This window comes from Mangifera indica, chromosome 19, assembly GCF_011075055.1.
Source record: "Mangifera indica cultivar Alphonso chromosome 19, CATAS_Mindica_2.1, whole genome shotgun sequence".
Taxonomy (NCBI): Eukaryota; Viridiplantae; Streptophyta; class Magnoliopsida; order Sapindales; family Anacardiaceae; genus Mangifera; species Mangifera indica.
Genome location: NC_058155.1, coordinates 9,598,276 through 9,615,478, shown reverse-complemented (window position 1 = coordinate 9,615,478; position 17,203 = coordinate 9,598,276). Strand labels below are relative to the sequence as shown.

At 33.0% G+C, this 17,203-nt stretch overlaps 1 protein-coding gene and 2 pseudogenes across 2 annotated transcripts; all 3 read left to right on the top strand.

Annotated features, from left to right (window-relative positions):
* Positions 1-281: 281 nt before the first annotated feature.
* On the top strand, positions 282-9,416 carry LOC123203200 (annotated as a pseudogene).
* A 522-nt stretch (positions 9,417-9,938) lies between these two features.
* Positions 9,939-11,454, top strand: LOC123203201 (BTB/POZ domain-containing protein SR1IP1-like). Of its 2 annotated transcripts, none has more exons than XM_044619447.1 (4): positions 9,939-10,137; positions 10,236-10,307; positions 10,470-11,052; positions 11,135-11,454. In XM_044619447.1, exons 1-3 carry the CDS (start codon positions 9,941-9,943, stop codon positions 10,801-10,803), a joined length of 603 nt encoding a protein of 200 aa, XP_044475382.1. In that variant the 5' UTR covers positions 9,939-9,940; the 3' UTR covers positions 10,804-11,052; positions 11,135-11,454. The 2 variants fall into 2 exon arrangements, 1 of the variants encoding a protein (XP_044475382.1); XR_006499235.1 differs by having other exon boundaries at positions 9,948-10,137; positions 10,438-11,052.
* Positions 11,455-11,618: 164 nt separating this feature from the next.
* Positions 11,619-16,393, top strand: LOC123202908 (annotated as a pseudogene).
* Positions 16,394-17,203: the final 810 nt, after the last annotated feature.

Sequence of the window (17,203 nt, the reverse complement as noted above, 5' to 3'; positions counted from 1 at the left end):
AAATTTGTTTATTTTAATTAATATCCTCATATTGGTATACTATTTAAATAAATGGTAAAAATAATGTTTAAAATAATTTTATTTATTTAATTACTAAATATTATATCAACATTTTATTTTTATTAAATTGAATTTTTGTTAAGGTGCACGCAACCCACGCGCACTACCATTTGACAATATTAACAGAGAAAATAATTGGCCAGGTAAAAGATATGTGGCAAATCAAACGGTTCACTTAAAAATAACCAAAAAAGAACCGTTAGGGAGCCCTAGCCTCAGTTCGCCTATAAATTCAGTTCAGTGACATTCAATTCTTTCAATCTTTTTTTCTCTTCTTTTTTTCAATAATCTTGAGTTTGTATCAGTTCAGTGACATTCAATTCGTTTAATCTTTTCTCCTCTTCTTTCTTTCAATAATCTTGAGTTTGTATTCCTTTTAACGGTTTTCTTATTTGTAATGAAAAATTAATTTTTTCTTGTAGGGAACAAGAAGACTGGATTTTTATGGAGAATGGGGCAGGAACTGGGTTACATGGAGTTTGGTCTATCTTACTTCCTTTTTTTTTTTTTCTTTTCAATAATCTTGAATTTAAGGTTGTTTTACTAGGCCCCTGATAATGTAAAAGAAAAGGCTTTCAGTGTTTTTTTGTTTAATATTCAATGTAATTGTTCTTGGTGTCTACTCACAAACCGAACGGTTCTTTTTTATTTTCTATATGAGTTTTGTTCAATCGAATAACAATGCATTTGATATTTTTAACTTTTCCCTCTTAATACACTTCTTTTTCAATTAAATTTCTAAGAAATCTTGGTGTTCATAGACTACAGATTTCTAGAACATTACTGTATATCCCGAAATTATAAATAAAGAGCAAATTTCATTTTAATTACTTTCTTCAAGTTGTCTCTATTCCATCTTTCATATTTTCTAGCATCTTATAGTGTTGGAAAATGGGTAAATTCACGTTTTTTTCTTGTTTTAGATGTTATAAAAACAGTTTGGCTACAAAGAGAGTTGGGGATCCATTTTTATATCTTCCAAAAAGTTCAAATCCTTTACGTTCAAGTCAAACTGGGTTATGTATTCAATGATGCATAATTGGATAATTGGATCCACAACTATGTAAAGTAGTAACCAAAAATGGTAAAAATACGAAAGGAGCCCCGGATGGTCCTCCATGTTCCAGGCTGGAATCTTCCCCGTAACGGCACATTGATTATGGCCGGTGATCACTGCTACCTGCAAAGGTTGAATGATTCATGTTATTGATCCGACTCATACAATCAGGTAATATCCTTGTAGATTGCTGACTTAATTCTATGTTTTAATTGGAAGGAATCGATTTAAAGTCTGTTTCTGGAAATGGGTTTTTTCTGTTTTCCAATTCAATGATGTTTTTTTGTTTTTTAATATATTTTTTATCTTTATAGTTAGTGAGTACAAGTTGTTTCTGTTATTGATATGTTGGTAATTTTTTATTTTATTACTATGAAATTAATGAAGCCAGTCTATTTAGTCATTTGAATGTTATTTTGTCCCTGGAATTCACTTATGCTAATTGATAATTAAAATTCTGTGTAGTATGTCAATTTATATATTATCACCTTATCTATGGTGTTTTCCCTGAATCCCTGACTTGTAGCATTCTTTGCATTATGTTTGTCAACAGTAAAAATGGCCATATGTTATTGTTTCAAGGATGAAGGGATTTAATAAATTTTTCATATTCCTGCTTAAAGGAAAACTATTTTCATATGTGTTTCTTTTTTTAAACCTTGCTTAATTAGGTGTCTTATTGAATCACATTAACAAGTTAGAATCTGTTGTTCACTGCTTGAAACTTTGCTGATTAATGAATCATGGTGGGTGGGCTTGTTTTTTCTTAGTGTTTCTGTACTGTGAATTTCTCTAGCATCTGTATCGAGATCCATTGAACTTTTATAGTCGACTTAGTGAACGACAACATTGTTTTCCTTCTTTGAAGCCAATTTTTTTTAATTATCTATCAATCATTGTTTTTTGCATTTTGTAACTTAATTAATGGTGATATTATGCTATTAAAATATATTTTAACAGTTTTATTTATTACAGTATAATTTAAATTTATAACAATGAATAAAATTCATAAAACCATATTGTAAATTATTAATAATTTAGAAATTAGAAAAAAGAAAACCATACCGAGATATTAAATTGTTTAATAGAGAGAAAACCATATTGTAAATTGTTCAGGGACCTAGTAAACAACCTTAATCCTTTTTCAACTACCCTAGTATACATGAATGTTCATTTCTTGCTTGAGAAATGGCCTCATTCTTTGCAATGCCATTAACAAGATCAATCCAGGCGCTGTAGCCAAGGTGCATTATTTACTTTTTTTTAAAAAAGAATTTGAGGAAAGGGGAAGTAGGTTAAGAAAGTGTTTTCTTTTGTTTTTTTCTATGTTGATATGATCAAAACGCTAACCATGATAAATTATGTTTGTGCCTTACTTTCCATAGTATTTTGTTACAATTACTCTAAAGTGTGAAAATTTTGAGTTATATGTTATTTGTAGAATCAGGACACAAAATAATGACATTCATGTATACTAGGGTAGTTGAATATTTTTTTAATAGGTTGAGATTAATGAAGGGTTTTGGCAAGCAAATGGAAATGTTAAAAGAGTTTCCATTTTCTTGTCGTATTTTGAGCAAATGCAGTGTACAAGTATTGGTTTTTATTGCTATTAATGTTAATCATTTTGCTTATGGTAAATATTACAAGGTTGTGGAGAATATTTTGTATATACCATCAATTGGCGGGGAAGCTCAACCACCATCTGCAGATCAGTTTTTTGAGAATGTGAGGAACTTTTTGGTGGCAGTCAAAGAGTTGAAGTTACTAGCTTAAGCTTCTGATCTTGAAAAGGTAATTCAAATTCTAATGTACATATGTATGTGGAGATGAACATATATTTGGTATGTAAATATTGATATACATACGAGTGTATTAATTGGTGTTGCCTTTTTAAATATACTTTGAAGTTTGGTTCAACAGCGAAGGTTGTAGATTGCATTTTAGCCCTGCAATCATATCATGAATGGAAGCAAATGAACAGTGGGAGTTATTGGCAATCACATCAGACTTTTGTAGGCACTTGGACATGTTTACACTTGGACATATCTGTGGTATACCTTTTTCTTCTTTGTGTTAATTAATACAAACAACTTTATTTAATATTTTTATACTTAATTTAGTAACAATATCATTTAGTTTTTCAAAGAGATTTCAGCTTGTACATAACTTTTTTTTTTATAGGTTGCCTAGCGATGCTGATTCATTCGTCAAGGTACTTGTTGAAAGTATGGTTGGCATATACGTATGCATACACGTACATACGCACACATATGCATACACGTACATACGCATACATATGCATATACATATATACATACATACACACATACATATACATATATACATACATACACACATACATACATACACACATACGTATATACATACACACACATACATACACACATACATACATACATACATACATACACACATACATACACACATACATACATACATACATACATACACACATACACACATACACACAGACATACATATGCATACATATCCATGTATATACATATGCATACATATCCATATATATACATACACATACATATACATATACATAGAAACATACACATACATATACATACACATGTATACATACACATACGCATATGCATACACGTACATACACATACATATGCATACATATACACATATATTCATATGTACATATACATACACATACATACACACAATACACATATACATATACATACACATACACATACACACATATATATACATTTGCATCCACAAACATATGCATACATATATGCATGCTCATACATATTTGTGCCTTACTTTCTGTGGTATTTTGTTACAATTACTCTAAGTTGTGAAAATTTTGTGTTATATGTTATTTGTAGAATTAGGACACAAAATAATAACAATCGTGCATAATATGGTAGTTGAATATTTTTTTATTAGGCTGAAATTAATGAACAGTTTTGGCAAGCAAATGGAAATGTTAAAAGAGTTTCCATTTTCTTGCCGTATTTTCGGCAAATGCACTGTACAGGTATTGGTTTTTACTGCTATTAATGTTAATCACCTTGCTTATGATAAATATTACAAGGTTGTGGAGAATATTTCATATATATGTGCAATCGGCGGGGAAGCTCAATCACCACTTGCGGATCAGTTCTTTGAGAATGTAAGGAACTTTTTGGTGGCAATTAAAGAGTTGAAGTTGCCAGCTTAAGCTTCTGATCTTGAAAAGGTAATTCAATTTCTAATGTATATATGAATGTGGAGATGAACATATATTTGGTATGTGAGTATTGAACTACAAACAAGGTTTTGGCAAGCAAATGGAAATGTTAAAAGAGTTTCCATTTTCTTGCCGTATTTTGAGCAAATGCGATGTGCATGTATTGGTTTTTATTGCTATTAATGTTAATCGCTTTTCTTATGGTAAATATTACAAGGTTGTGAAGAATATTTCATATATACAATCAATCGGCGGGGAAGCTCAACCACCACCTACGGAGCAGTTCTTTGAGAATGTAAGGAACTTTTTAGTGGCAGTCAAAGAGTTGAAGCTGTCAACTTAAGCTTTTGATCTTGAAAAGGTAATTCAATTTCTAATGTATATATGTATGTGGTGATGAACATATATTTGGTATGGGATTATTGATATACGAGGTTGTGGAGAATATTTCATATGTACAATCAATCAGCAGGGAAGCTCAACCACCACTTGCAGATCAGTTCTTTGAGAATGTAAGGAAGTTTTTGGCGGCAGTCAAAGCGTATAAGCTGACAGCTTAAGCTTCTGATCTTCAAAAGGTAATTCAACTTCTAATGTACATATGGATGTGGTGATAAACATATAATTGGTATGGGAGTATTGATATACAAACGAGTGTATTAATTGGTTTTGTCTTCTTAAATATACTTTGAAGTTTGGGTCAACAGTAAAGGTTGTAGATTCCATTTTAGCCCTAAAATTATATCATGAATGGAAGCAAACGAACAATGGGAACAGTTATCAACAATCACATCAGGCTCTTGTAAACACTTGAACATGTCTATGATATATCTTTTATTGTTCTGTGTTAATTAATTCAATAACTTTATTTAATATTTTTATACTTAATTTATTAGCAATATCATTTAATTTTTCAAAGAGATTTTAGCTTGTACATAGCCTTTTTTTTTTTATAGGTTGTCTAGTAATGTTGATTCACTCATCAAGGTACTTGCTGAAAATATAGTTAATGTAATGGAAAACATTGACAAGAATCATTTATCTTTCTTTTGTAAAAAGACAGGTAATATTCAGATTTCTTTTATCTTGTATGACATCTATTGTTATAGATGAATTGTAGAGCTAGATTTGTAGAAGCTAATTTTATTTAATTTTTTTCACTTATGTCTTTGTCATATAGGATTCATTCAAGTTAATCAGTATGATCCTTTCAAGTTGTTCAGAAGTTCTCTAAGGTGAGCCAAATTTCACTCAACAATAACTTTAATTTTTTTATTGCATGCTTTGATACCTGTAAGATTTTCTTCCTTGTTGATGCATTTTAAAAAGCAAGAAGATGGTTGGTTTATACGTACGTGTGTGTATATATATATGTATTTTTTCCCTTCCTTGATGCCTTGACAGCTGCATCTCAAGGCAACTGTCAGAGCAAGTGTTCATTTCTGGCTTGAGAAATTGTCTCATTCTCTACAATGCCATTAACAAATCAATCCAGGCAGTGTAGCCAAGGTGCATTGTTCACTGTTTTTTTTTAAAGAATTTTGAGGAAAGGGGAAGTAGTTTAAGAAAGTGTTTTCTTTTATTTTTTTTTTCTATGTTGATATGATCAAAACCCTAACCATGAAAAATTATGTTTGTGCCTTATTTTCTGCAGTATTTTGTTACAATTACTCTAAAGTGTGAAAATTTTGAGTTATATGTTATTTCTAGAATCAGGACACAATAAAAACATTCATGTATGCTAGGGTAGTTGAATTTTTTTTTTTATTAGGCTGAGATTAATGAAGGGTTTTGGGAAGCAAACGGAAATGTTAAAAGAGTTTCCATTAGATATTGGTTTTTATTGCTATTAATGTTAATCGTTTTGTTTATGGTAAATCTAACAAGGTTGTAGAGAATATTTCATATGTACAATCAATCAGCAAGGAAGCACAACCGCCACTTGCGGATTAGTTCTTTGAGAATGTAAAGAAGTTTTTGGCGGTAGTCAAAGCGTTGAAGCTGACAGCTTAAGCTTCTGATATTTAAAAGGTAATTCAATTGCTAATGTATATATATATGTGGTGATGAACATATATTTGGTATGTGAGTATATACAAACGAGTGTATTAATTGGTTTTGGGTTCTTAAATATACTTTGAAGTTTGGGTCAACAACGAAGGTTGTAGATTGCATTTTAGCCCCGAAATTATGTCATGAATGGAAGCAAACGAACAATGGGAACGGTTATCAACAATCACATCAGACTCTTGTAGACACTTGGACATGTCTGTGGTATATCTTTTACTGTTCTGTGTTTTTCTTCCATGTTGATACTTTTTAAAAAGCACGAAGATGGTTGGTTTATATGTATATATATGCATATGCATATACATGCGTGTAAACCATCTTCATATACATTTGTATATATGTGTACGTACGTACGTACGTATCTATATATGTACATATGCATACCTACCTACCTACCTACATACACATACACATTAGGGATGACAATTTGGGCTCAACTTTAAGGGCCCTAACCTTAACAGAGAGGAGATTCTTTGATAGAAACGGGGATGGGGATACATGTGTCCCCTCCCCGCCCTCATCCCTATCCCTTTATATTAGTATATTTATTTAAAATACTAATATATTTTTATAGTTTTAAATTATTTATGTTTTTTAAATTTATTTAGGTTTTTGTTGTGCATATTAAAATAGTTAATATATTATATTTATGATATTTGTGGATTAATTTTAATTTTAATTTTACTTAATTTTGTTATTTAATATATTTATATTGTGTTTATAAAATAGTAAAAAAAAAAAATTTTTACAGGTACGGGGGGTTGGAATTTTTCTCTAAGGGGACGAGGAGGGGATTTTTCTTTGCAGGGAGAGGACAGAGAATCATTTTCATCCCCGTAGCGGGGACGAGGATTAAGATCCTCTCCCCACCCCTCTTTGTTGTCATCCCTAATACACATACATGTATATATGCCTACATTTCTACATACATATACATACTTGCATACCTACATATACATACAGATATATATACATGCATACATATACATACCTACATACACATACACATACATATACATATATACAGATACATATACATATAATATACACATACATACACATACGCATGCATACATACACATACATATTCGTACACATACATATGCATGTGTATGTTTGTATGTATGTATGCTTGTGAAGAATCATTAGTAAACCACAACAAGAAATCAGAGAGAAACAAAAACAGAGGTGCGCCTACCACTCTGAACATGGCCACTAAGAAGGAGCTCCTGTCCACTGCCCTTAAGAGAACCAGTGACCAATCCTTTGTTTTTCCTCATTCACTTCAAGTTTAAACTCATGTTTATATGATTTATTCAAGTCCTTATTTTTCCTTACTCTGTTTCAGAATGTTCTTCCAGGAGATTCCTAGTGATGAAACTTTTCATGTTGGAGGAACTTCCTTTTCATTACATAAGGTGTGATTCCTCTCAACTCTTGCTTTTCAGTTTCAAGTCAATAAGTGATATGTTTACTATTTTATCTCGTACGGTAATGGCAGTTTCCATTAGTCTCAAAATGTGGATACATAAGGAAGCTGGTATCTGAATCTGGTGAAGCCGATCTTCTGTTATTGAAGTCTCTGATGCTCTGGGTGGGGCTGGGGTAGAGGCATTTCAACTTGCAGCAAAATTCTGCTGTGGAATTAATTTTGAGATCAACACAGAAAACATTGCCCTGCTTAGATGTGCAGCATAGTATTTTGAGATGACTGAGGACTATGCAGTTGGAAATTTGGTTGGAAGAGTTGACGCTTACTTGAATGAAGTAGCACTCAAGAGCCTTGTAGTAGCAGTTACCGTTTTACATATGTCAGAGAGCCTACTTCCAATTGCAGAGAAAGTAAAATTGGTGGTCGTGGCATAGATGCAATAGCATACATAGCTTGTAAAGACAACCAGTTTTCCATGTCTGTTAGAGCTGAGAATGGTACTGAGGAAGCAATTTCAACCATGGCATCTCATCCAAAGGCCATTGTTGATTGGTGGGTAGAAGATTTAACTATTTTTCGAATTGATATCTTCCAACAGGGTTTGATACCAATGATGGCAAGGGGATTTAAACAATATGTTCTTGGTCCTATATTTATGCTGAATGCACAGAGATCTCTTCGAGGTTTGTTGAGATCTCAACCCAGAAATTGAGTTGCTTTAACCTATTGTTGGAGAATTGAACCTGAAATTCTTTTCTGATGCAGGAAATATTGTAGAGGGGAGGAAGAAAATTGAGCCTCAACAAGAACATGAAAAGTGGGTTGTCTTAGAAACAATGGTGAGTTTTTTGCCAAGGGAAAAGAATGCATTGTCCGCTAGCATTCTACCAATGCTGCTTCGATCTGCAGTATATCTTGAAACAACAGTTGCTTGCCGGCTTGATTTGGAGAAGAGAATGGCCTTGCAATTGGGACATGCTATATTGGATAATCTATTGATTCCTGTGTATTCTTTTACCGGGGATACATTGTTTGATGTGGACAGTTCAACAGATCGTGTTTCCCCCACAATAAGTGATATGGAATGGGTTGGGAAGCTAATGGAGAACTACCTTGCTGAGATAGCCTCCGATTGTAACTTATCTGTCGCAAAATTCATTAGTCTTGCTGAACTTATTCCAGAGCAATCAAGGGTTACAGAGGATGGGATATATATAGAGAGCCATAGGCATCTACCTCAAGGTGCATTATGTTCAATTTGATCAATCTTTTGCTTCAATATTCACAGGCTCATCCCACTCAAAGTGACCTGGAGAGGGAGAAAGTTTGTAGCTTGATGGACTGTAAGAAGCTTTTTCGAGAGGCCTGTGCTCATGCCGCAGAAAATGACCAGCTCCCCTTTTAAACGGTAGTTCTAGTGTTTTACTATGACCAACAGCACCTTCACAATGGTATTAACGGGCTACCTACTTATACACATACACATACACATACATATTCATACGCATACATACACATACATATGCATATGCATACATATACACACATACATACACATACACATGCATACATATACACACATACACATACATACCTACATACACATACACATACATGCATACCTACATATATACATATACATACACATATTACATACATACATGCATACATATACATACACAGACATACATATACTTGCCTACATACACATACACAAACATATGCATACATATACATATAGACATACATATACATACATACATACATACATATACATACCTGCATACATATATACATACATTTACATACCTACTTATACACATACACATACACATACATACCTACGTACGCATATACATATATATGCATGCCTACATATATACATATACATACACATACACATACATACGCATACATACGCATACATACGCATATATACATACACATACACATACACATGCATACATATACATATCTGCATATATACATACACATGCATACATATACATATCTGCATATATACATACATATACATATATATATATATATGTATATATATACATATGTATATATATATATATATATACACATACATATGCATACTTATACATACATAAATTTATACATACACATTCATATGCATACATATACATATATGTATGTATGTGAAGAATCATTACTAGACCACAACAAGAAATCAAAGAGAAACAAAAACATAGATGCGCCCACCAGTCTAAGCATGGCCATTAAGAAGGAGCTCCTGTCCACCGCCGTGAAGAGAGACAGTGAATGGTTCGCTTCCAATCCTTTGTTTTTCCTCATTCATTTCAAGTTTAAACTCATGTTTATATGATTTATTGAAGTCCTTATTTTTCCTTATTCTGTTTCAGGATTTTCTTCCAGGAGATTCCTAGTGATGTAACTTTTCATGTTAGAGGAACTTCCTTTTCATTGCATATAAGGTGTGATTCCTCTCAACTCTTGCTTTTCAGTTTCAAATATATTTTTGCTCCACTACGTACTAAATAAGAAGTCAGAGAATCAAATCCATAAGTGATATGTTTGCTATTTTATCTCCTACGCTAATGGTAGTTTCCATTGGTCTCAAAATGGGGATACATAAGGAAGCTGGTATCTGAATCCAGTGAAGCCGATCTTGCTGTTATTGAAGTATCTGATGCTCCGGGCGGGGCAGAGACAGAGGCATTTGAACTTGGAGCAAAATTCTGCTATGGAATTCATTTTGGGATCAACACAGAAAACATTGCCCTGCTTGGATGTGCCGCACAGTGTCCTGAGATGACCAAGAAATATGCAGTTGGAAATTTGGTTGGAAGAGCTGACGCTTACTTGAATGAAGTAGCACTCAAGAGCCTTGCAGGAGCAGTTACTGTTTTACATATGTCAGAGAGCCCACTTCCAATTGCAGAGAAAGTAAAATCAGTGGTCGTCGCATAAATGCAGTAGCATACATAGCTTGTAAAGAAAACCAGTTTTCTGTATCTGGTAGAGCTGAGAGTGGTACTGAGGGAGCAATTTCAACCATGGCATCTCATCCAAAGGCCATTGTTGATTGGTGGGCTGAAGATTTAACTGTTTTTCGAATTGATATCTTCCCACGGGTTTTGATAGCAATGATGGCAAGGGGATTTAAACAATATGCTCTTGGTCCTGTACTTATGCTGTATGCACAGAGATCTCTTCGAGGTTTGTTGAGATCTCAACCCAGAAATTGAGTTGCTTTAACCTATTGTTTGAGTATTGAACCTTAAATTCTTTTTTGATGCAGGAAATATTTGTGAAAGGGAGGAAGAAAATTGAGCCTTAAAAAGAACATGGAAAGAGGGTTGTCTTCTGCCAAGGGAAAAGAATGCACTGTCCGCTAGCTTTCTAGCAATGCTACTTCGATCTGCAATATATCTTGAAACAACAATTACCACGGCTTAAGTAACATTATCTCTCATGTGAAAAATTTAAATTTATTAACTTGAGATGGAATAGTAAGATATTAATCATGCTTTAAAAAACAAAACTCTGGTATAACTGATATAGTGGTTATATATTCAATCACTCTATTGCATTCAATATTATTCATGTTTGATAATATGATATTAGATGTTATTTTATTCTTAATCTTCAATCAATTACACATTATTTAAATATTCAATTAGATAATAAAAATTGGGTGCATATAATATTATTGTTGATTATAAAAACATGTATTCAAAATCAATAAAACTATATGCATATAATTAGATGATTTTGAATGGAGAATGAAACTTAATAACTTTGTGAAAGTATGTATGTATAGTTTTATTATTATTGTTAATGTAATTTAAAATTATATAATTATACGATGACATGTCATTATTTATATTTATATTTGTATCCATCTACTTTACTAGACATAGTGGGCTTACTTTGCCATGTTTGTCGGGCATGACATAGGATGATCCCTAGGTATGACAAATTGCATTTGCATCAGATTTAAGCGAACATAGCCATTGTCCTGTCTATTTATCAAATTAATTGTTCTTTAAAATATCTTTATACATAAATTAAAATACTTTTATAAAATTGATTAAGGGAGTGAACTTGTGAAAAGTTAAAATTGTAGGCTTTACATAGTATATTTACTTTCCTCACTAGACTTAATTTGATTGAGGTTGAAATGAGTGATTTAAACAAGTATAAACTTGAGTTTAAAGAGTTTTATATTATCGAGTTCAAATTTGAGGTTGAATTAAGGAGCATTTGATTTGTTAAATTGGTAAACTTGAAAAATTTTGATTCAAATCACTAAAATGATATATTTTCAATCAATATAGATCAAACAAAATTGTTTTAATTGATTTTGATTTGATAATAATATTATGTCAAGCTTAATCTAAACTTGATATTATAGTCAGATTTAAGTTAAACTAATTTAAAAAAAAAATTTAAATTTAAACGAACTGAAGTGCAAACTTAATTCTTCCCATACTAAGCTCAAGTTAGTTTGAAAATAACTCACCAAGCTTGAATTAACCTTTGTTCCTTTCTGTTCGAACTTAGCCGAAGACTCCTGACGTGATAAAAGGTGACAATAATCTCTATCTTGCTTTCCTATTGACTCCGAGTCCAAGTGTCCAACTAACTTCTCTATTCCCTATAAAATCGTCATCTTGAATCTTCAAAGATTCGTATTTTTACATCTTCGTTGATTCCCATCTCCAATATGCATATTTATTTCTTTTTCTCATCTGGAAAACCATTACAAAAATGCATGTTAATCAACAACATAAGACGAGGGACGAACAAGAAGAGTTGAGGACATTGTCAACTCAGAAGATGATTATGAACATGCCAAGAAGGAGAAAGAAGAGGGGTCTTCAGTGGAGAAGGTTTTTGAGAACAAGCCGGTTCCTTAATGGAGGAGACAGTTGACAATGAGAGCCTTTGTTGTGGGCTTCGTGTTGAGTATACTTTTCAGCTTCATAGCAATGAAGTTGAATCTCACCACTGGTTTTGTTCTTTCTCTCAATGTCTCTGCTGGCCTTCTGGGGTTCTTCTTCGTCAAAACTGGGACTAAATTTCTTGAAAAATTCAGCTTTTTAAAGCAACCCTTTACCGGGCAAGAGAACACAGTCATTCAAACCTGTGTTGTGGCCTCTTCAGGCATAGCCGTCAGTGGTAATGTTAATTTTCAGCCTCTTTCTTTCTACTTTACTTAAAGTTTCAATTTTTACACGTTTGTTTAAATAATTTAAGGCTAGTTTGATTTTACTGGAAGATTTGGTTGCAAAAGACTTAATTGTGTGTAAGTCAACTCCAAATTATGCCAGTTTCTCCAAGTCAATTTATGGGTTCAAAGCTTATAGATTAGCTGGACTACCAATTTGAATGGGGACTTAAAAATAGTCTAAGAAGGCAACTATGGGAGCCACTCCACCAAATTTTATAGTGGAGCTAGGGTGGATCGGATCCAGACTGGTTCAGTTCAAAATTGATTCATTTGTCAATCCAGTGATATTATTTATCCTTTAGCGATATTGTTCACTTCCCCACACTTCACCCTACTGGTGGCCCTTCAATGATACCAATTTGAGTTTGAACTTGAGCTGGATATTATGGATTTGATCTGAGTTCAGCTCGAAACGAATCCATCTTTACTTTGAGTACATTGGCATCACAAATTTTCCTTCATGAGTTCTTCAATTGTGAGTAAGCACTTTGTAGATAGGTTTCTTATATCATACTTTTGTAGTCAAAAGGTCATCACCTTGTTGCTTTTTATCTTAGTAGCAATATAGTGGGGTAATAATGCTCCCAAGAATGAAGGAAAATCTATGAACTAACAATCGTATAGCATTTTAAACCTATTGAGTTCCCAGGTCAATGATCAAGTTGAGTCCAGTTGAGTATTGTTTCACTCAAACTCATCTCAATTGCATTTAGGCAAAGCTCCGAGCTAGGAAAATGTTTATCAACACCTGAAAATTGTTATGGTTTTGTTACCTGATTCCATTCTTATTCATAAAAATATAAAACAGTATGTAACTGAGCTGCAATTTTACATTGCAAATTATATCGAAATTGGCGATCACATTGTTCATAAGACGTTATGTTGATTTCTCTATTAAATAGGAAACTTATTAGGATTTGGTTTAGTGATAACAGGTTTGATTAAGAAATGATAATCATGGTATAAATAAACATATCATTTGAGTGTGATTGCAGTTGGTGAGAAAATATTGAATATTATTGTCCCAACTCAACGTAGTATGTTTTTGGGTAATCTAGGATAAATTGCATAAATTGCGCATTTTCTTTTTCTTTCTGAGCCCTTTTCTACTAATGGTATTGAAAGTTCTGATTCCTTTGTCTTCTGTGAATGAACAGGAGATTTCAGAAGTTACCTCTTTGGAATGAGTGAGCAAGTTGCAGTGAAATCTGAAGACAGCGGCCATGGTTTTAAAAAACCCTTCTCTGGGATGGATTATTGGCTTCCTCTTCATTGCCAGCTTTGTTGGCCCCTTCTCTGTGGCACCTCTCCGAAAGGTACACTCTTCATAGACATTTGAATGGGACCAGAAAGAAGATTGAATAAATCCATTCTTTAACTTGATCTTGACTATCAATTCTTGATTGGTTTTATTGAATGTTTGGTTTCAGATAATGATCATAGACTTTATGTTGACATATCCAAGTGGTACAGCAACTGCTTATTTGATCAATAGCTTCCTACTGCTGAAGGAGCCAAGCCAGCAAAGTATAGTGCTATCCTCATTGAAATTCACTTAGATATGATGTGATCGTATAAAGACTAAGACAATTTAGCCTGAGATGTTCTTGGACAGGAAACAAAAGAGAACACTTGGCAAATTCTTCTCCTTCAGCTTCTTGTGGAGCTTCTTCCAATGGTTCTTCACAGCAGGAGATGGTTGTGGATTTGCTAGCTTCCCTACATTTGGGCTCCAAGCATATGAGAACCAGTACATACACTGCCTTCACATTTTTGCAAAGACTTAATGTAACATTCTAGTTTGATAGTTTTGTCCGCTTTGGATATATAATCTGTTACGGTTTTGTTTTTGTACTTTGCAACCTAATATGAGATGTTTATATGTAGCATTTGCTTAAGGGTGTTACATTCACCCCCCCTAATGTGGGATATCTTTACATACTTAACATCTCTCCCTTGTACTATTTCAATGTGAGATTTATCTAGGAGTGTTGCATTCACCCCCTCAAGGGCTTTGCATCTAAATGTTGGATGTTTATTTCCTCTATGCTTTGCCAACGTGGGATTTTGCCTCATAATTGCTTAAGAAGACACGCGAAGTAAATCTAATACCATCTATAATATTTTGATCTCAATAATCTGGTTCATTTTCAAGATTTTGTACATTTTAAACTCGTAGTCATATTTTTTGGATTTGCAACCCAAAATATGTCTTATGAGTTTTAGAGTTTATAGATAATTTAACTAGTCTTGTCTTAGTATCTCTAAATGATTTGAAATGACTATATATATCTAGTATCTCATTTATTTTTTATCAATATGAGATTTGTCTAAAAATGTTACATGTATGTTAATTTTACTTATCAGCATCGAATTCTACATGGTAAGTCTTTGTTAAGGCCCAATGAGCTTCAAAATGTGCAGGTTTTACTTGAACTTCTCAGCAACATTTGTTGGAATTGGGATGATCTGCCCCTACCTTATAAGTTGGAGGAATTCTTTCTTGGGGTTTAATGTGGCCTCTCATAAAAAATAGGGAAGGTGACTGGTATCCTGCAGGTCTTGGCCAAGGTAGCCTCCATGACATCCAAGCTTACAGGGTATGTTCAAATAAGGCAACAGTTTTTACTGATGGCATAATATATGCTTCTTCATGAAGGCTTTTCCTTTTTTTTACTGATTGTTTTGTTTCCTGAATTCAGGTATTTATTGCCGTCGCCATGATCCTAGGTGATGGGATGCATGATTTGCCCTTGTGTCTTTTGGCTTTCTACAATGCATTTGATGACCTTGGCCTTCCAGGAACTGAATATCCTGCTCCCTTTGCTATCGTCTATCGGAACATGGCTAAATTGGGCGTCGAAGGGTTCTCAGCGCTGCTGAAAGATTGCCTTTTGCTTTGTTGTGTTTTCTTTGGAGCAGCCGTAGTGATCAACCTGGTAAAGGATTCCACGGGTGAGATTGCATTGTACATTCCTGTTCCAATGGCTATGGCTATACCGTTTTACTTGGGACCATACTTTGGCACTGACATGTGTATTGGAAGCTTGATTTTATTTGTATGGTCGAAGACAGAAAAGGTGAAAGTGGATAATTTTGGTCCAGCAGTGGCTTCTGGTTTGATGAGTGGGGATGGGATAGGGACTTTGCCAAGTTCACTTCTTGCTGTAGCAGGCTCGACGCCACCTATTTGCATGAAGTTCTTGTCAAGGAAAACTATTTCCAGCATTGATAAGTTCTTAGGGTTGTCTTAAAGTTCAACTTTTGATATAATTTCATGAATGTCTATGGCTGTGCTTGTTGGAGCACCATGAATTTGAATAAATTGGTAGTATTAAAGCATATTTTTGCCTATATTTTAGATAAGTTCATTTCTATTTTGGTGATGTAATTTTAACAGATGAAAAGAATTGTTATAGCTGCCTCTAAAGAGCAAATCTTTTCTGGTGAAATTTCAAGCAGGGATCCTCCTTATCAAAAAAAAAAATTGTTATACTTGTATGCATTTTTATGAAATCTATAAGAATATGAATTTGAAGGAAATTACCTCCCGGAAACTATAGACACATAATATTAATATACGACGGAGTGATTTTGAATTAATGACAATTAATATTTAATCACATAATAACACATCATATCGTACTCTTGTTATTTTTAATTTAAAATTACATAATTATATAATAACATATTATCGTTAATATAAAAATTAATACTTATTGTTGATGTACATAGTTTATTATTTGTGAATAAAATAATATGGAAGATACCTATGATTAAAATATATATGTAAGATTGGATTTAATCACATCGGTTAGAACTCGAATTTAGTTAGAATCAAATGTGTCAAATTCAAGCCAAAGATTCTACTATTTTTTTATAAATGGGTAGAGTTTGAACCGATTTAACTATTCATGTTTAAATTAATTTCAACAAAATATAAAATTAAATTATTTTCAAATTGAGTTTGAACATTAACTGGTCGATTTTAAATTAACTTTTTTGGATGTAAATGATTATTAAATTATGACTTGTTTCAAATGCGACCGAGATTGAATTAGCCTGATTAAGGGTGGATCAGATCTAGGCTGGTTTGATGCGAAATTGATTCACGAATTGGTCTATTGCATCCAC